Consider the following 20,017-nt stretch of genomic DNA (forward strand, 5'->3'; position numbering starts at 1 on the left):
CACAGTTATGAAATATGGGCCATGGCCATGGAGCATGCAGAAGCACTGGGATGGATGGCGAGTTACGTATGGCGTCAGATCAGTGCGTTGCAATTCGGATACATACCGGGATCGAACTGCGGGTTATGCTCATAAATCTAACGGCAATTAGTACAGGCTTCTGGATTAGAGAGGACAGGAAAAGGAAAGGAGCAGGTTAGAGAGCACACGCCATCAGCTGACTCTGGGAGTGGCTGAGCATGGTGGCGGAAGCTGGCCCTTTGCTGCAGCTGCTAGGAAGCGCAAAGGAACCGCAAGCCATTCTCTGCTGCAAGAGAGGTGGAGAAGCATTGGCTGCGGCCACAGATGGAACTCCCCCAAGAGAGGGTTACCCGGTAGGCCTCACAGCCTCAGTTGCTTTCAGCAATGCTTCCCTTGGCCTCCAAGCCAAAACCACCATGGATCCGGCCGGCCTGAGAGGAGGCAAACTGAAGCCGTCTCTGAGCAGAGCAACTGCTTTTCAAGTCAGCAGCCTAGCTAAGAAGCATGCAAATTGCTCTTCATCTGATAAAAAAGTTCGTAAGCAGGGAAGAGGCAGTGATTTATTACAAAGAGCTCAGCAGGGGCCGGGAGGAGGGCAGCAGTACTGTCTCCCCAGAGTCTCCCCCTGGCACGTGCAGGTGGGAGAGAGGAGAATGGAAGCCTTGTCTTAAAGCAGATGCAAATAGTGTGAGAGTTAGGGGAACAGGGACTAATCATCATACGAAAGCCAATTATGTACAAGCTGGAGGGGGTTGAGTTCACTAAAGGGTGTCTGGGAATTTAAAAGAACCTTCAAGAACCACGAGTTACCTGTATAAAGTAACAACAGAGTGATACCTGTAGCTTTGAAGAGCCAGATATTAGTGCTTAAACCAGAGGTCCCCAAACTTGGCAACGTTAAGACTTGAGGACTTACAACTCCCAGAATTCTCCAGCCAGCTTTGCTCTGCTGGCTGGAGAATTGTGGGAGCTGTAAGTCCACAAGTTTGGGGACTTCTGGCTTAAACCAAACGTTAACTTTTGCATTAGACTAAACCATATTATTAAAGAATTTGAAATGTGCAAGGAGTTAGAAAGATGGAAAGAAAAGGTTAGAGGGGGGAGAAAAGAGACAGAAAGAAAGACAGATATCGTTCAATTATTAATATCCACACCCAAGTAAGTTAACTCTCACACAGGGAATTCTCAGTTCCAGAATCTGGGCTGTTAAAACTAGTATGTATCAGGTGATCATAAGTGATCTTCGCCCCAATATTTCTCTGAACAAGGGCACTTGTTTCAATTAATCGAAATAGAAAATGGGGAAGATCAGGTGATGGGGCATTGTCTCTACTTCTTTGGGACCTGGGACTAGGTCAGCCTGTCATGCAGCCAGTCAGTCAGTCCTGCCCCTTACCATGGACCTCCGGATCAAGGACAGCCGGCTCTTGGCTTTGTTCTCTGCAAACTCCAGGCTGCTGATATCCTTCAGACGGGCTCGGTATTTGTTCATCTGTTCTACAACAATCAACTCTATGCAACTGGAAAGAGAAAAATCGTCAAGTTAGGGCTTGAGGGCCAGAATCTAAGCGATTGCCGTATAAAATCTAGACACAGAGATCTTTCTTGCTGTGAATATTCTAACTGGAAAAAAAAATTGGGAGAATCAACCTATGCATGCAACTTCTTCTTCTGAATTTTTCATTTTTGTAAAATGTTCCTCTCCAAATTACGTGAGTGACATCAGTGGAGTTGAACCGGTCATGGCTGGTAGCAAGTCTTTTTCTTTTTTTTAAATTACCTGATGGTTTTGCTGACATCCTGAGCGCTCTGCAGAGGGTCAGTGGTGTCTGGACAACGGAGGATACAGGGAGCAAAGACAATGGCCAGAGCATTAGCCGACATTCGATTCGTTTCTTCTTGTAGAGCAATCCTAAACAGCATCAAAACAGGATGGGAATGAAACTTAACTGTAGGTGATCATAGCAACCCTCACTTGTTACGAGGTGGGACAAACCCATAGAACGGAACATAAGAATTGACACAGAGGTCAAAGAAAAGAGACAGGGTGAGCGTCAACAGGCAGAGTGAGACAATGGCCAATGCTGGGGAGAAGCAACAATGAGTTTTAACTGTTCCTTCTGTCCCTCCCAGCCGTTCTTTCCTCTTGGACGATAGATCTCTGTGTGGCCTACTTTCTGCCCCATATTTCTAAAATTAGAAACCAAACCACAGTGCCAGTCGCTAGCCTAATGTTTCTCAACCTTGGAAGATGTGTAGATTTTCACTCCTAGAATTCCCCGACCACTATTATTTATCTATCTTTTTTACTACCCAGTCATATCAACTCACTAAAAGAGAACTGCGGTGGCCCACGTGAAATTAACACGGCAACGTAACAAACTGAAAGAGCTATCTGCCCTCCAACTTGATCATAGGGTTAAAAAGGCCTTTTGCTTCGATGTGTGGGCCTTGAGAAAAGCTTTTTTGTCACCCAGAATAACATGTAGAGATGGCTTTCCTGGGGGGGATTATATATTAAGCATGCTTGAAAGCCAGATGAAGATAGGCCTGCCTTGGCACACAACTCTGAAAACAGAACTGCCTCTCAAGATTGCAGGTCTCACCAAAAGCTGAACGTGGGAATATACCTGCAGATAAAGCCGACATTCACAAGGAAATCTCTTTATAACCTTATCTTGGCGATTGATACCTGACAAGGTGAAAGATCAGACGTTCCAAGGTATTAAGGTGAGTTCGGGAAAGTTGATCAATGACTGAGTAAACACCACGGATGGCCTCTTTCCTCTCTTGCAAACCTGCAGAAAACAAATTTCACTCATGAATCAAAGGCGAATTATACATACGTGTCCCAGGATAATATCGCAAGAGCCAATCTGGGTCGGTCGCTGAGATCAGAGGTTTGAACTTCCGCTCCCAGGGACTGATGCAGATTGGATCCTCCAACAATTTCATTCAATTTGTCAGGACTGTGGCCTACTCTGTCTCAGGAATTGAGTATGTTTACAGCAAGCGAAGATTGTAAAATATGATATACACATCTAAACACACATATCTTGCAAGTTCGCTACTGCTCAGGATTTAAGGAATGCTCCAAATAGGGAGCTTCTGAGGAGGCAGATTCTGAAAATACCTTTGAAATTCAAGTGGTGTTCTTAAAGGAGAATGCACTGGGAAATCCTACTCAAGGCAGAAGATGATTTCCATATAACTGAGGGGTTTGAAATACTTAGGTGAAAAATGAGGATATAATGTCTGAAATGCAGAGAAAGAAGGCGGAGTACAGAAGTGGAATTATTGATTTAGTTTGGGGTCTCATCAAGGAGATACATTGCATTGCAGTGGGATGCCTCAGTACACCATCCAAAGCAGATCCCTAGAAAAAACATCATTACGGTTTTAGGTTTCAGCGTGATAAAGAATTTTCACAGGTATTTTGTGTAGAAATATTTTCCGGGATAAGGAAAAGCAAGCTGAAGAAATATTGAAGTAGTGGAGAACATGACTTTCTAAGTAGAAACAGACTTGTTTTTTTTTTCCTCTTAGCTTCCCTTGTAATGTTTCCTGAAGTCCTATTTCATTCTAGGTCTGACAGCAACTCCTTCTTACCCATGGCTCGCAAAAATTCTTCATAGAGTTCAAATGTCATGAGAGGGTTAGGCAAATCCCTCAGCCATTGCTTGAACACACTGGCAATGACATGGATGCTGTAGTCATCGAGATTCACTCGTTCGATATCTGGTCAGCGGAAAGAATGAAAGCAAGAAAATTAAAAGCAAAGGAGGAGTAGCAAAAGGAGACTTCACCATTTACTCTGATACGGTGCCAACGTGAGAATTAAATTATGGCCAAAGTATGGCTCGTGTTGTGAGGATGCTGGCTTGACAAGCAGCAGTCCTGCATTCGAGATCTGAGTGCTGCCACAGTACGAGTGAGCTCCTGTCCTTTGCTCCAGCTCCTGCCAGGGACCTGAAAGGAGCCCCTAACTGAGTGTACCCAGGGCAATGGTGGCTAATCCTTTCAACCCGGAAGCGCCTTGGTGCCTCCAACACAAGTCTGATGTGATGCAATGGCCTAGATTCCTTAAGGTAAAAGGTTCCCCTCGTACATATGTGTTAGTCGTTCCTGACTCTAGGGGGGCGGTGCTCATCTCTGTGTCAAAGCCGAAGAGCCAGCGCTGTCCGAAGACATCTCTGTGGTCATGTGGCTGGCATGACTAAATGCCAAAGGCGCAAGGAACGCTGTTCCCTTCCCACCAAAGGCGGTTCCTATTTTTCTACTTGCATTTTATTATGCTTTCGAACTGCTAAGTTGGCAGAAGCTGGGACAAGTCACGGGAGCTCTCTCCGTTATGCGGCACTAGGCATTCAAACCGCCGACCTTCTTGATGGAGAAGCTCAGTGTCTTAGCCACTGAGCCACCACGTCCCTAGGTTCCTTAACCAGTAGTATAACTGACTGCAAAGAACAAACAGAGTCAAAATTTCTGAACTTAAGATATAGGTTTATCCTAGCTTTGATACCTAAGGAAGGAGTAGAACTCATAGCTTCCCAGGTCTTACCCAGTCCATCATTTTAATACTACAATGAATATATTCTCAAACATAAATCAAACATGAACCACAGGTACATATCAGCTTTAGCCTAACATAGAATTAACTAGAAGTACTGTATGAGTTCTGCTTCAGCACTGTCTAAATCAAATTGAATACTGTTGATCACCAAAATATTACATTTTCTGGCCATCATCTGCCCTAAAGTTTTAGCATCTCTAAAATAAACACAGACACCGGGGGGGAGGGGGGACCCTCACAATAATGCAAGTTTCCCTTCTCTAAGTCTCCTCACCTGTGTCAAGGCCCTGCCGTAACTCTTTGATCTTATTTGTTGATCCAGATTTCCGGTAAATGCCCTCCGTATACAAAGCATGCATTTCTATGTAGCTGCTGAGCTTCTCAAACACTATTGGCACAATCCGTTCTTCGCTGGTCAGGCGAGAGAGTTCGACTCCAAACTGGCGTGAAGAAAGCTCTGGGTCATACTGTAAGGACAGGGATAATGCAATCAGCGTTACAAGTGCATCACAGCCACACTGTGCAAATTCCCACGGTATCCGGCTGGCTCTAAAGCTGCTAAAATGCCGGGACCAGAACAGTCCTGCTTTAAGATTACAAGCTATGCGAAACATAAAAGCAAATATTTAGAGTAATGGAAACATCTCAACATGCTTCACCTTTCCCCAAATCCATTTCTTTTGCATGGGATTAGCATTTTAGTCATTAGTCTCAATTCAGAGCAGCGGAGGGGCAAGCAAAGGGGCAGCAGAAAACAAGCCTTTAACGCCACTGTCTCCCCCAGAGTTTTCTGACTCCCTTGTTTTCTGCTTTTACAGAACGTGTCGCAGTAGAAATATGAACAAAGAGTCAGCAGCTAGACAAGGTGTTTCTCAACCTTGACAATTTTTAAGATGTGTGGACTTCAGTTCCCAGAATTCCCCCGTTATGTGTGGCATACGGAAATGAGAAAAAAACAGGGTACCTTTTTGGAGCATTTTGTCGTGGTCTTCTGGCAGCACTTTCGGTGGCAAGCGTATTTGCACACTGGAATTAAGAAAAATACATTTAGTGCTGCACATAATGAAATGCAGTGAAATTTTATTGCGTTATAACTTTGCAAGAGCTGACAAGGAGACTGGATTTTTTTTTTAATTGAAAGTTTTAAAGAGTTTTACAAATATACCTTCCCTCCCCCCTCCCCGACCCCAGATCCCCTCCCCACAACCTCCCAGAGCAAATACAGGGTATAAACATTTAACAACCATACACTAAAATAAACTAACTAACTTTAGCATCATCCCTCGCTTGTATTTTAACTCCCCTTTTGTAAAGCTAACTTTAGATAAGTTGTAACATTCCTTGTTCAGTCATTCATAAGCTAACTGAAATTTCTTAGTCCCATATTTATTTTGAATGTAATCAATCCATCTTCTCCATTCCAGCTTGTATTTCTCATCTGAATGGTCCTTGAGGTATGCTGATATTTTAGCCATCTCTGCTAAATTTATTATTTTTAACGGCCATTCCTGAATGGTAGGCAATTCTTCCTTCTTCCAGTACTGCGCCACCAACAGTCTTGCTGCCGTTATTAAATTCAGATTCAAAGTAGTCTCTATAACTGTACAGTCTGTAATTATACCTAACAAGAATAACTGAGGAGTAAACTTTATCCTCTTTTTAAGAATATTTTGCGTAATCCACCATATTTGTATCAAAAATGCTTTGACCTTTTTACAAGTCCACCATATATGATAATACGTAGCATCAGCACAATCACATCTCCAGCATTTAGGCTGTAAGTTCGGATACATACAAGCTAATTTTTTAGGATCTAAATACCATCTATAAAACATCTTGTAGAAATTCTCTCCCAGATTTTGGGCTTGCGTAAATTTTACGTTTCTTACCCATATCTCTTAACTGGATTTTGCTGCTTAATTAGGCTGTGGAACGTAGCAGGCTAAATGCTTCTCCTCCATTCAGATTCGGTAATACAACTTTCCTTTGGTTCCTTAGTTATAATTATGGTAAAAAAAATAAAACTACAGTGCAATACTTACTACTGGCCTTTCTCTATTTGGCAAGGCATTTGAATGAAAACTAAAGGAGCTAACAACCTCCCAAGGAAAGGAAATGTAAGCAAGGACAGGAAGAAAAAGAGTGCAGGAGGTGTAACAGTTTATACCTACATTTGCAAACAGCAGCTCTGTCCATGATCCATATCAAGGAGGAACAGAATTCACAATAGGTAGGGATGCTATATTGAGTAGCCTTAAAAATGTGGCCATTATGTTCTTCGACCTAGCAATGTCCCAAAAAAAAAAGCAATTTGACATTTAACAGCAGATGAAAATAGATCTGAGTATTTACTGTACTGCACAAAAAAAAATTCATAAACCAGTAACTGTTATTTTTTTTAAAAAAAAAAACCTGGCTGGAATGCTGGAAGAGTATTCTTGGCAATGTTGACTATTTCTCAGAAGGTTTAATAATGTCATCCATTAGTTCATTCATTGAATTTCTACTTCACCTTTTGTCTCAACAATGAAAGTCTCTTACAGTGATTTTCAGATAACAAAAAATGTAACACATCCTTCTTAATCAGACTTGTGATTAATTCCATCCTGTTTTATCCTGTCTCAAAAACTGTGAAACCTTCAAGAAGCTGATTACTGAATGCCAACATTGACATACCTGGACTTGCTGCAAACATTTAAACATAAATAATTATATAATTTGTAATATAATTTGCTTCATATTAAAGGGGGAAGTATTTCAGCTTACTATGTCTGTTTCCTTCTTTCGTCTCTTCTTCCTTTCTGTTTTTGTCACCTAAGACAACAAGAGACAATACCAAACAGTTCAGTGTTTCTTTCAATACTTTGCTTCCATTTGCAAATTTAAATCAGTTTTCTTATATAATCTTTGTTTACAAAGCAAATCAAGGAGCTATTAAAATCAGACAGACCGTTCTTATTTACTGCTTCTTCTCCTGACCAAGATATTCCTATAACACTCAATATTTTATTATGTGGGCACCACTGAGAACTGAAAGAGTTAACAAGTGTCAAGTAGAATCAGAATTCTGCTGTCATGGCTTCTGGCAGAAACAGAGGTATTTGGAAGGAGATGTTAATCTATTTTGTGTAAGTAGCAGAATGACCTACAACTGTCCCTTCCACGGCTTAATACTAACCACTATATCTCTGCACATTTTTCCATGCTGCTGGCTCTTTCCAACATACTTTAAGAACAGAAGCCTTAAAATATGCACGTACATATACAATTATGGTTTGTTCTGTTTTTCTTCACTGTGGGCCTTCTTGTAACAGAATGGTACATACACATTCTGGTTACTTCAGATTATTCATTTTCAATAGCACATTATATTTTGTGATCATAAAACGTTTTGCAGGATCCAATCTGGTTTGGTCACCCAGACCAGACTAATCTGACCCACCCGGATTGGATCCTGCAACATTATCCTGCATTTGCCTTCAGTCATGATGAAACTTTTTATACATTATTGCAAGCCAGCCTTTCAAAGTCTATTCGTCAATATCAAGAGGCAAGGAAATTATGTGGTGTTAGCAGCATAAAGAACTTTCTGAAAGAGTGCTAATGACCAGGTGGGCTGCAAGGAATATAAATCCTTCCATCTCCCACCGTTCAGTTAAAAGTGAAGAAGCTTCTTGGATGAGAAGTGAAATGTTTTCAAGGAAAAACAAAGTTCAGTTGCCTTTTGAAAAAGCACTTTTGGAACAAGATAGCTGTTCTAACTGAGGCTTCCCAAGAGCATGAAGCAAACTCCTTGTCCTGACAAAAAACCCTTTTATTAATTTACTGTGAATTTTGCTCATTCACATCCAGGAAAGGGAGGATTTATAGTCACAGACCTTATCTGGCTTGGAGAGCTGCCAGGCCGATATCTGCAAAACTTGGCAAGGAGTCTCGGAGAGTCACCAACCAATGAAGCGAACTAATGGTCTCCTGCAAACTCCACTCCCCTTTCGCTCCTCTTTTATTCCCTCTGGGAGGGGCCATTCATCGTCCACCTGTGGCCTTACTCCCAAGTCGACCCCTATTCTTTAGCTGCCCCCTTTGTCTGGCCACTCTGCGCATGCGCACACTGGGAACAGGCTCCAGCTGTTCATCTGCCTGACTGATGTCTGACTCTGAAGGCAGCTGATAACTGGCATATGGCTCTGGCCCCCTCTCTGCCTCTGACACAGAGCCCTCATCCGAGCCTTCCTCAGACTCCAGGACTGGCCCATGTTCCTCCCCAGCTGCCTCACTGTCCGAATCTGCTCCCAGCTGTGCTGGCTGCTGGCGGGCCACAACAGTAGCTGATTCTTTACAGGGCACCCAGAACATGGTCCTCCTGTCAAAGGGATGCAATATGAGGTTGTGGTTGTGTTGTGTTACCTTTGCAGTAGAATAATCCAAAGGCATATATTCCATCATGTATTCATCCAGAAACACCTTAAATGTATTGACCCAGACCCGTACGGGGGATTCACTCCAGTTCCTCTGTTCAAGTTTCATGGTTTTCTCTAGAATCTGCTCAAACAGTGCATAGAGATCCTTGTAGCGGATGCTCTTCCCATCACCCATCTATTAATACAGGGAGAAATGAATGTGAATGTCTGAATGTTCCACAAAGAGGACAGAAATGTATTAAAATGTTCATTCACTAAAATAAACAAACATTAACAGCCGAAGAAAAAAACAGAAGCGCAGTCCTGAAATCAAATAATAGAAAAGACAGGCAATAACAGCTAATTGCCTAGAACTCAGCAACACAAGGGGGACACGGTGGCTCAGTGGCTAAGATGCTGACCTTGTCGATCAGAAAGATTGGCAGTTCGGCAGTTCGAATCCCCAGCACGGTGTAATGGAGTGAGCTCCCATTACTAGTCCCAGCTTCTGCCAACCTAGCAGTTCGACAGCATGTAAAAAAATGCAAGTAGAAAAATAGGAACCCCCTTTGGTGGGAAGGTAACAGTGTTCTGTGCACCTTCGGCATTTAGTCATGCCAGCCACATGACCACGGAGACGTCTTCAGACAGCGCTGGCTCTTCGGCTTTGAAATGGAGATGAGCACCGCTCCCTAGAATCGGGAATGACTAGCACATATGTGCGAGGGGAACCATTATCTTTACAGCAACACAAACATGGGTGTGTGCTTCATTGCATGACAACTGAATGGGCAGGAAAGGTGTTGTGTCACAATTCTGGATTCAAAATAATACCTCAGAGCAGTATTTCCCAACTTTGGAAGCTTTAAGATATGTGGACTTCAATTCCCAGAATTGTTGAAGTCCAATCATTTAAAATCTTCTCAAGATAGAGAAACATTGCCCCAGGCATTGCTTTATTGAAGTTTGAGGAAACTGCTACTATAAAAACACACTGCATAAACTCTACTTGCAAAGCTCCGAGTATCATTTGAGACACTCCCTCTATTTATAGTCATAATCACACTTCCTATGATATCTTACTAATTTCATTAAACAAATGACTCATTTGCTTTCATTCCCTTCACTATAATTTGGATGATGATACCATTTTTTTCTTGATACTGCATGAAGAAGCATCTCCCTGAAATGTGCACATTTGACTTTTTCTGGCCCTCACATTCTTCCTCCTCCTTTATTTACAAAAGCAGAAAAGTTCTTTTCGTTACATGATACACTATGATGAAGTTAACGAGAAGAAGCAGGAATATCAGTAATAAATCTGGTTCTGTCTTCTATGAAACACCATCTATTGTCATTGTAAATAATTATCTCCCCAAACATCAAGAGCGGCTTTTGCACAGTTTGGCTGCCCCAGGAACTTCTGTCATTAGTACTTAATTTTAAAACATAAATAGTTATTCAACTTACTGCCAAAGCAGAAGAGTAGAAACTGAAGATATTTTGCCGGAATTCTTTCAAAGCTTTTTTAAATACCACGTCCACAAGAGTGTCCTTCTTACAGTCTTCGCTGTCCAAATCATTCATCTAAAAAAAAAAAAAATGAAATGAAGACTATTTTCAAAACTTACCATGCGACGGATTCAATGATGCAGAGCAAGCACATAATTTCCAGGGCAGCAGTCAAATGGCCATATGAAGGCTAGCCTGTTTTATTTAATGGCCAAACTTTGACTGTCCTCGATCCAGATGTAAAGAAAGCTCTCTCCCAAAGAAGTTATAGAAGTAACTTGCTTTATTCTCCCATCAGGAAGAACACCCAAATCCTTCAAGATGTTTCCATCAAAACAATACATTCTAGACTTATTCAGAAGCAAGGAGACCACTAGACTATGAGCCGTGGTGGCGCAGTGGTTAGAATGCAGTACTGCAGTTCAGCAGTTCGATCCTGACCGGCTCAAGGTCGACTCAGCCTTCCATCCTTCCAAGGTGGGTAAAATGAGGAGCCAAATTGTTGCGGGGCAATAGACTAACTCTGTAAACTGCTTAGAGAGGGGTGTAAAGCACTGTAAAGTTGTATATAAGTCTAAGGGCTATTGCTGTTGCTAACTGCTATTCAAGAATGAGAAGGGAAAACCTGCCCTCCTTATGGCTGGTGTTTCATTCCATTTTAGCCTGATTTTTCTACTGCATTCACTTTCCCTTTTCTTACATGTGTTTTGTTGGTTTTCACATTGAAGAGGCGAGAGCTACCGTATTTTTCGGAGTATAAGACGCACCAAGGTTTTGAAGAGGCAAATTAAAAAAATAGTTTTTGCACTCTGCAAACCTCCCCAAAACGGCCAGTTTTTCGCTAAACCGGGCTCATATTTTTTTTTAAAAAAAGGGCATGAATAGCCTTTAGGAGGCTTATAGAGTGCTCCTGGGGGCTGGGAGGGGGGCAAAATTGAGCAAAAAATGGGCCATTTTTTACTCATTTCTGCACGGCCATTTTGGTGAAGGTGGTGGGGTTTCGGGAGGCAAAAATGCTGTACTGAGTGTATAAGATGCACCCAGATTTTCAGCCTCTTTTTTTTTTAGGGAAAAAGGTGCGTCTTAGACTCCGAAAAATACGGTATTTCTCTTTTGATTAAGCTTTGCTGCTTCAGATACAAAGGTTGCTTGACAAACATATATGGCAAAATATATGCTTGACGAAAATTTATGGCAGATAAAAGTCCATCCAGATGTTTCCATTATGGTCATAAAATCAGTGGCAGGATGCTATTTGGCTTTTGGATGCTATTTGGAACCCTGACAATCCGCTTTCAAAGGCTTCATACTAAAAGCCAATATTGATTCTTAGCAGGTAAAGCTGTCGATTTAGGTATGCAGCATTGGCATATATACAAGTTACCTTTTTCAAGAGGAACTCGTCCATGCTTTTCAAGTCACTGACACTTGTTATGATCTGAAGGGCGTCGTTCTGCCATTGTGCAGGTTCCATCGTTACGTTGCTAATTTTCAGGCTGCGTTTTCGCTTGACCTTTGGAGATGGTTCTTTGTTTTCCTTACATTCCCTTCGATAGATGCCCGACAGTTCGGGACTCCTTGGAGGGCTCAGCTCTGCATGTGCAAAGAAATACAAGTTTTGCTCGGAATTCCTCCGAGGGGAACAAGCAGAACTATCTTCCTAAATCAGGAAAGGGGAAAAATCGGAAACACTGAAGATGCGACACATTATTTATTTAGCACAGGCCCTACACCTTCACTGTAGGGAAATCCTAGAGAATGTGGGATTCAAGGCAAATTAGATAATTCAAAGGAGAATTCTGCGGGTGTCTGGAACAAAGACTTCTGACAACCAGTGGGGAGCAATTCACAAACCTTTTGGATTTCTGATGACGTGTAAAAGAACCAGAAGATTATTCATACACCGGACGTGACTGTCAAGACAAACGATTGACCAAGCACTAAGCTCTTCCTTGATAAAAGTGTTTTATGTATTCACAATGTCTCGTGCACAAAGCAGGAGTTGAATTTTGAGATCATTTTCCCATTCAATGATTCTGTTACATCTAAAATAAGTCTGGCTGACATTTTTATTAAACCATCTTGGCAAGTTTAAAATGGGTGGACTTCAACTCCCAGAATTCCACCTATCTTAAAACTTGTCGAGGTGAAGAAACATTGTATTAAACCCTCTGTTTACCTTCTTCAAGCTGTAGACCTGGAATCGTGTCTCTTCCTGGGGCATCTTGGTCAGGATACAATTCCAGCAGCTCTGACTGGGTCGCAAGCTTCTCCCTGTTTATCTTCTTCTCTCCCTGCCTTCCTTTCCCCCAAAATCTCATCTTGGCTCTTTGAGGTCTAATAAATGACAAATGGGAAGAAAAGTTTACTCAAGCCATGTTGATTATTTTATCCAAGTGCAGAGGTGCACATACCGGCCAGCCACTCAAGCAGCCCAGGGGTGATTAGCCCACAACCTGGTAGTGGGCCGCGGACCACAGGTTGGGGGACCCCTGGTCTAGACTGAACAAAGATAGCTTTGCTTATCCTTCAATCCTCACAATTTCTCTCTTTCAAGCATTATAACTTGAGAGACCGCCTGCTGCCAATTACCTCCCAAAGACCCGTCAGATCTCACAGGATCGGCCTCCTCCGGGTTCCGTCCACCAGCCAATGCCATCTGGCTACTACCCGGGGGAGGGCCTTCTCTGTAGCAGCTCCGGCCCTTTGGAATGAACTCCCCGCGGAGATCCGGACCCTCACCTCTCTCCAGGCCTTCCGGAAAGCCGTCAAAACTTGGCTGTGCCGGCAGGCTTGGGGTTGATGAGTTCCCCTCCCCTCTTGACTGGTATGGTTGTGTGATTTTCGTGTATTTTAATTATGTGTACTGTTGTTTATGTTCCCTTTCCCCTCTGAGTTGTTCGCCGCCCTGAGTCCCTCCTGGAGAAGGGCGGCATACAAATAAACCAAATACAATACAATACAATACAACTAAAATAGCTTATCTGCATTGTGGGATGGTATTGAAGGGTAAATGGTTTAGTGAATTTCTAAAAATTGCTAAGAAAAAGAAGCACTGCATCATGTTTAATTCATGCTTTTTTTTTTTCCTTGCCGGAAAATTTATACCTTCTGTCCACGGCTACGATCTTCTGGGCAACTGGCAGCTGTCCAATCTCTCCTTGAGACATTGTTTTGTGAAGCTTTGCTTCGTTGGATGCAGAACGTTGTAGCATCTGCAATGATTTCAAACGTAACAGATGATGGAATCATTGGATATTCTAAGGAGGCGCAATCGAGCTCTACAGCACTTTCAACATTTAAGCTGCTTTTTTAAAAAAGCCCCACTCCCTGTGGCAAAGATGCCTTTCATTTGATTGACTTCTCTTCTCCTTGTTTGGATTAAAGCCATAGACTAGAAGATGCAGCACAACGTTCTGTTACTATTAGTTCAGAAAATCAATACCGAGAGGAATAGGTAAAGATTCCTCTCACACGTGTATGCTAGTCATTCCCAACTCTAGGGGGCGGTGTTCATCTCCGTTTCAAAACTGAAGAGCCAGCGCTGTCCGAAGACGTCTCTGTGGTCATATGGCCGGCATGACTAAATGCCGAAGGCACACAGAACGCTGTTACCTTCCCACCAAAGGTGGTTCCTGTTTTTCTACTTGCATTTTTTACATGCTTTCGAACTGCTAAGTTGGCAGAAGCTGGGACAAGTAATGGGAGCTCACTCTGCTGATTTGAACCGCCGAACTGCTGACCTTTCTGATTGACAAGCTCAGCGTCTTAGCCACTGAGCCACCGCATCCCTAACTAGCAATACATTAATATAGAATCTTAAAGCAAAAGTAATTGGCTTTTGCATAAAAGTGTGCAATTTCTGAAGGCAGTTGTGGAAGGTACTCCTAAGAAATCTGGCTCCTGGATTTCTGGAAAAAAGAAGTCTGTTTGAAGTACCTTTTGATGCTTTAAAAATAATATTCTCTTTGATGTATTCATGGAAACTGCCAGCTGGTGAATGTTGTCCACTTAAAATTTCTCATACATTTAATAGTTCATCTTTTGGGGGTGGGGGGGAGAAGATCTTTTAATTATTATAAACAATATGGAAACTGATATACATGAGTCACTGCTGAAACATCTGAAGACCCAGTTAGGAACAGATCATCATAGAAAAAAATCTATCCATGATGGTTGTTAAGACTCAACACAGACTTGATGGCACATAATCAATAATGCAAAATTTAGATGAGCAGTAAACTTTTAGAAAAATGACAGCTCAAAAGGAAATCAAGACGTGTGAGGGGTCAATGTATTCCAGCGCTCCAGAATCAATTACTTTTTCGTTTTTGATTACAATAAATACTTTACAGTGATAATACTGAGGATGGTGATTCACTTAAATACGTTTTTCAGATAAAACGTTGTGCTGAATCTGCTAGAACAGGACTGTGAATTACTGCCCTCCAGATATAATTTCATCTCAGCAGGGAATGCTGACAGGTCAAATGAATGGCAGGATGTGGCACATATCCATTGGAAAAGCAGTATTAGTTAATGCAAAGGAAACGGCTTCTAATAAAAGTCTTTTCAGGGTTTTACAACTGTCCAATTTTGAAAAATACAATTCACCGAAAAGGCTGGGGAAACACTGATAAATGAAGGGAACAAAGCATCCGCTAGAATCTGGTTCCAGGTACCCATCTGGGAAACCACTCCTACATTTTAGCTGCTATGCTTCGATTTTTTTTCTCAATTCCAACAAGAAAGAGTAAGCCCTTATAGGTTTTATTTTCCTGGCTCACTGGCAAAAATGGAAAAAAGAAATGCGATCCATTTCCACCCTTTAACAAAATGATGAATTGTAAAAAAAAAACATCTCCAACTGCAATCAACAGGCATGATAGCATAATCTCCTAATTATTTTGCAGGCTGAAGGAGATAATTTGGGAGCTATACTTCCATAAAGATTTTAAAAAAAAGATATGCACCCTCTGTCTCTTAAACAAGCGGATTTAAGACCTGCTTCAGTTGCATTACTGGGGACAAAAAGCAAAATCCAGACAAGTTTTGGCTCAACCAGAATGCTAAAAAATTCAAAATATTTCAGGTTCCTTTAAAAATAAACCCATGTTGTGTCTCTTATCTCTGTGATATTCAGTCATAGGCATGCTTAAATTGGGATAGTGGCAGTCATCCTAACCTTCCCTCCAGGCCTCGTCCACGCCAATTGGTCAGCTAGCCAAAAGCAGTATAGCTGACATTCAATAACGAAAAAGAACGATCAATGCCAAACATATTGTAATGTACTCAAAGACAATGAGCAACGTGCAAAAAAATAATGGGAAAAACAGGGACTCGGGAGGCTTTTGTTCACCCACAACTGGTGTGGAGGCGATAACCTATTTCTTCCTCTTCGTGACATTAATCAACGCTTTCCTAGCAAAAGAGAGCTCCTTAAATGACACACCTCTTGTGCTGAAAGCTCAGAATAAACAACCTTCGTTTCATGTGCTGAAAATATGCACCAATGTGACCTGATTAAAAGCAGCCTCGGCAAATACGAGCCATTAATTTTCTGAGCAGTAATGAGGTGCAGGACGAGTTATCACGTCTAACAAGGCAGTTGATCGGTCTTTTCCGAACAACTAGGACAGACGGGCAAAATAAAAATACAAAATCTAACAACAACAAAAAAAACTTCAAGAAACGCAGAGGACAATTTTCAACACATTTGAGCAACATTACATATATCCGAGCCATATGTACATTTGAGCAATATTCCATATCCAAGCAATATTCCATATGACATTTAGACATCTGTAATTCACCGTTCGCATGGAAGAGCGGTCATGAAATTCAGCATAAACTTAAAAAGCAAGAGATTGAGTGTGCATGCAGATGTAAAGTAGTTGTGCTAAACCACTAGTGGAAAAAGCTGATGGGGCCCCAAGAGAAGCATGGAAGGAGAAAGGATGCAAGATAAGTGAAGATCTAGGAACTATTTGCATGCAGATGGCATCTGTTAAAATGGTAGCAGGAGAATCGAAAGAGTGTTTTGAAAAAGGGACAGGAATGAGGTTCCTTCTGAGGAAAGACTTCTCCAAGCAAAGAGTGAATGAACCCAGCACCCTTGACGTCTCAACCACGATTCCCAGTCTGAAACTAGTCAATGTTGGCGGAAGCAGCACTGTAACTTCCAAGAACACAGCCCATCCCCTCGGTTTGTGCAATCTGAAGCAACTGGGCTTCACTTTCCCTACCATTTCTGCCCGAAAGGATTTTATAATCTTCCCGAGGAGGATGAATTAAACGGGAACGTGATCTCGCATGCTCTTCAACCTCTCAATGGGAGTAACAGATCTCTTCAGCAAGCAGGAAAGTTCATTCAGGTGAAAAATGCTTTTTAAAGCATTTTATTCACGATGTCCCCCTACTGTAAATCCCATCTAACCTTTAAATTTTCTGCAAGCCATATTTCTAGCTCCCCTCCTGAAGGTTGCATTTCATCCCAAAGTAGAGTCTAGGATGGTTCTATCTTCTACTTTAAACAGGATAGAAGGTTGGAAACTGGCAAGCTTAGAAATAGAAGAACACAGGTAGCCCTTGACTTACAAGCACAATTGAGCCCACAATTTCTATTGCGGAGGGAGACAGTTGTTGAGTGAATTTTTTCCCCATTTTACGACCTCCCTTCTCACATTTGTTAAGTGAATCACTGCAGTTGTTAAGTTAGTAACACGGTGGAGGAATCAATTTGGCTCCCCCATTGGCTTTGCTCACCAGAAAGCCTCAAAAAGGGATCATGTGAGTCGGTTGCCAAGCATCTGAATCTGCATCACGTGACTATGGGGTGTGAAAAATGGTCCTAAGTCACTTTTTTCCACTGCCCTTGTAACTCTGAGCAGTCGCTAAATGGACTGTTGTAAGCCAAGGACTACCCGTACGCTGCCTACTCCATCTTTACTTGCTGAAAACTCAAGTGTGTCGGTGGATGATGGGAGGATGACTGCAGGGACCTACTGAAGAAACCATGGCTAAAGGATATTCCTAGATCTTGACACCGAGAGGGGTCGGCGTTGGGCGACTGTGTTCTTAGAGGTTACTATCCAACAATATCCCTTACAGGATGGGAGAAACAGCAGGAGAAGGTGTCAGTTCTGCTGAGGGTTAGCCAAGAAAATGCCCCATTTCCCCACTACGACTGCTGGTGGAATATATTACCATTTCAGAGTCACTATGACAGGGCTGCCCGAGCCTGACTGCGCAACCGGGCTCAAGGTGAGGTGGATGCTCAAAGGAGAGAAGGAACTCAAGATTGTCATCACAATCCTCTTCCTCTGTATCCCCCTCCCAATCAGCAAAAGCACCTCTAGTCAAGAAATTGGAGCGTGTCCGTGCCATGCGGGCTTTCTTTCTATGGACGGGCCGAGCAACCTGCTTGACACCAAATGATAAAACAGATGATATGAAATGAACGAACCAAACAAACAAAACAAAAACAAACACAACCCCCCCCCCACCGCCACCACACAGGTCAAAGGATAAGGAACATGGAACCATAAGGGTATTTAAAAAAAAAAAAAATTCCGAGGGCATCATTTGTTTAAACAATGTGATAAATTGGACCTCAACCAACAATGAAGGACAGCAGAAATAAAGCGGGCGGGAGGGAGAGAAACGCATAGGGGAAAAGGAGAAATGATGCCCTTATTGCCCTTTAATATCGTTTCATGATGAGCTTCACTTCAGACAGAACAGGGACCTGGTTCTCAGTGAAGTGTGGCTGAGTTGCACATCAAAATGCAAGGGGAGATTCACCCTGGCACAAAATCCAGATAATCTGATGCCAGAGAGAAAATATGGGACTCGATTCTCCCTTGTTTTCTTGTTGGAACACTCAATTATAGGAACCTCTGTGTCAAGCCTGCAATTATATTCCTTTTAGAATTTTGGCCTGCCACACTTTCTCTTATTTCATTATGCTGTTTCATTAGTATAGTTGATGGGAGGGGGGAATAGGCAGGAGTAGGATTGTGGAATGTATTGTTATCATTCTTTTCTAGAAGACCAAGGTCATCTTTTGTCTCCGCACTTTTACTCCTGACCGGAAGCAGCTGGGTGGAGACGCCAGCGTGGAAGAAGATTGGACCATGTGATGGATTGTGGGTGTGGGGACAAGATCATGAACTTTTAACTGGGTGGAATTCTGATGTCATTTCCAGAATTGGGATTAACACAGATGTGCTAAGATGTCTGCTTTATTAAATTGGAACTTTAAGGATCGTTTTGCCTTGGACTCTGATTTAATTCTATATGATACTTGGAACGCTGACACCCTGCTTGCAATCTGAAGTGTGCAGCTGAGAAACAGGTTTGATACCACATAAAAACTAAGTCAGCAATGCCCCAAAAAATGTACTGTGGTATATAGCACTCTTTAATCTTGCATCTGCTTTCCAGCTGATATTCCTTCCTACAGATCACTGCATGCCAGCGGTATTGATGGTTTGAAGAGACAGCTGGGAGAAACAGGTGATTTACCGCTGGAAAAAAATTGGTTTCTTACCTCTCCTCTATCTGTTCTGGGAAGTTTCAGTGGCTTTTTCTGTTCTTCCTTTGGAAGAGGTGGAGGTGCTGAAGATCCTTTATCCAAGCTAAAAAAACAAAACGATTGCAAAACTTACTTGCAATAGATGATACATAGGCATAAGTTGTTAGCATGGGAAAGCAGTGATCAATGTCCTATAAAGCTTATTGTATGGGGTTTCCCCTAGAACAGCAAATACGGTGCCTTATAATTATACTTCTATTTGGTTCAATCATCTAGAACCGTGATGGGGAACCTATAACCAGTTGTTGCCCCAGCCTAGCTCCACCGTGCATGTATATGTGCCTCCTGCCAGCCAGCTGGCCTTTGGATCTTTGCCGCGCATGCGTGGGACGCCTGTGGGGGATGTGCATGTGCGCTTGCATTGCATTTTGGGGCCTCGCGCTGGGCGAGACCCCCCTCCCGTGCCCAGTTTTGGCCCTGGAAATCCTCCTGCACCAACCTGGAAGCCAAAAATGGGCAAGAGGGGATAGGGTGCATGCGCAGAGGAGTGCGGGGGTCACACATGAATGCACAGGGGTCGCAGGGGCGGGGCACGCAGGGGGTCACGCACACGTTGGCCCGCGATGACAAAAAGGTTAGCCATCACTCATCTAGAGAATGGGTGGTCAAAGTTTTGAGCTTAAAGGAATATTAAAGGAATAGCTATGGTTTTGCTTGTAAGATTTGAGTAAAGTAGGGGTCTCTATTTTGTAAACAAGTCTGTTAACTTGAAAATACAGGAAAATCTGAACCTTAGGAGTGACATAAATATGAGGGGCCCTTGGTGCTCTTGGAGGTTGGATGTATTTTTGCAGAGTTTTCATTACACAAACTAGGAACACCAAGGCACTGATGATATTACCTAGACTGGTAATGAAATGTCTGCAAGAAAACAACCAACCTCAGAGAGTACAAAGGACCCTTCATTTTTATCCT

General features: G+C 42.5%; 1 protein-coding gene across 6 annotated transcripts in view; it reads right to left on the minus strand.

Annotated features, from left to right (window-relative positions):
• MYO9A (myosin IXA) overlaps positions 1-20,017 on the minus strand; it is a 102,240-nt gene that overhangs the window by 8,450 nt on the left and 73,773 nt on the right. For 2 of the 6 annotated variants that reach the window (XM_087704158.1, XM_087704154.1), the window contains 16 exons: positions 19,058-19,145; positions 17,713-17,928; positions 13,615-13,721; positions 12,686-12,843; positions 11,891-12,099; positions 10,465-10,581; positions 9,002-9,190; positions 7,361-7,408; positions 6,766-6,877; positions 5,559-5,620; positions 4,869-5,061; positions 3,631-3,759; positions 2,714-2,819; positions 1,802-1,933; positions 1,418-1,541; positions 107-160 (listed from right to left, as the gene is read on the minus strand). In XM_087704158.1, the coding sequence (XP_087560284.1) occupies positions 107-160; positions 1,418-1,541; positions 1,802-1,933; positions 2,714-2,819; positions 3,631-3,759; positions 4,869-5,061; positions 5,559-5,620; positions 6,766-6,877; positions 7,361-7,408; positions 9,002-9,190; positions 10,465-10,581; positions 11,891-12,099; positions 12,686-12,843; positions 13,615-13,721; positions 17,713-17,928; positions 19,058-19,145 (2,044 nt within the window). The remainder of the gene's footprint in view (positions 1-106; positions 161-1,417; positions 1,542-1,801; positions 1,934-2,713; positions 2,820-3,630; positions 3,760-4,868; positions 5,062-5,558; positions 5,621-6,765; positions 6,878-7,360; positions 7,409-9,001; positions 9,191-10,464; positions 10,582-11,890; positions 12,100-12,685; positions 12,844-13,614; positions 13,722-17,712; positions 17,929-19,057; positions 19,146-20,017) is intronic. The other 4 variants (XM_087704155.1, XM_087704152.1, XM_087704157.1 and 1 more) reach the window with 2 other exon arrangements.

The sequence above is a fragment of the Thamnophis sirtalis genome, unplaced genomic scaffold, assembly GCF_051295495.1.
Source record: "Thamnophis sirtalis isolate CommonGarterSnake01/CBP01778 unplaced genomic scaffold, rThaSir2_p1.2 scaffold_2, whole genome shotgun sequence".
In the NCBI taxonomy this organism is placed as follows: Eukaryota; Metazoa; Chordata; class Lepidosauria; order Squamata; family Natricidae; genus Thamnophis; species Thamnophis sirtalis.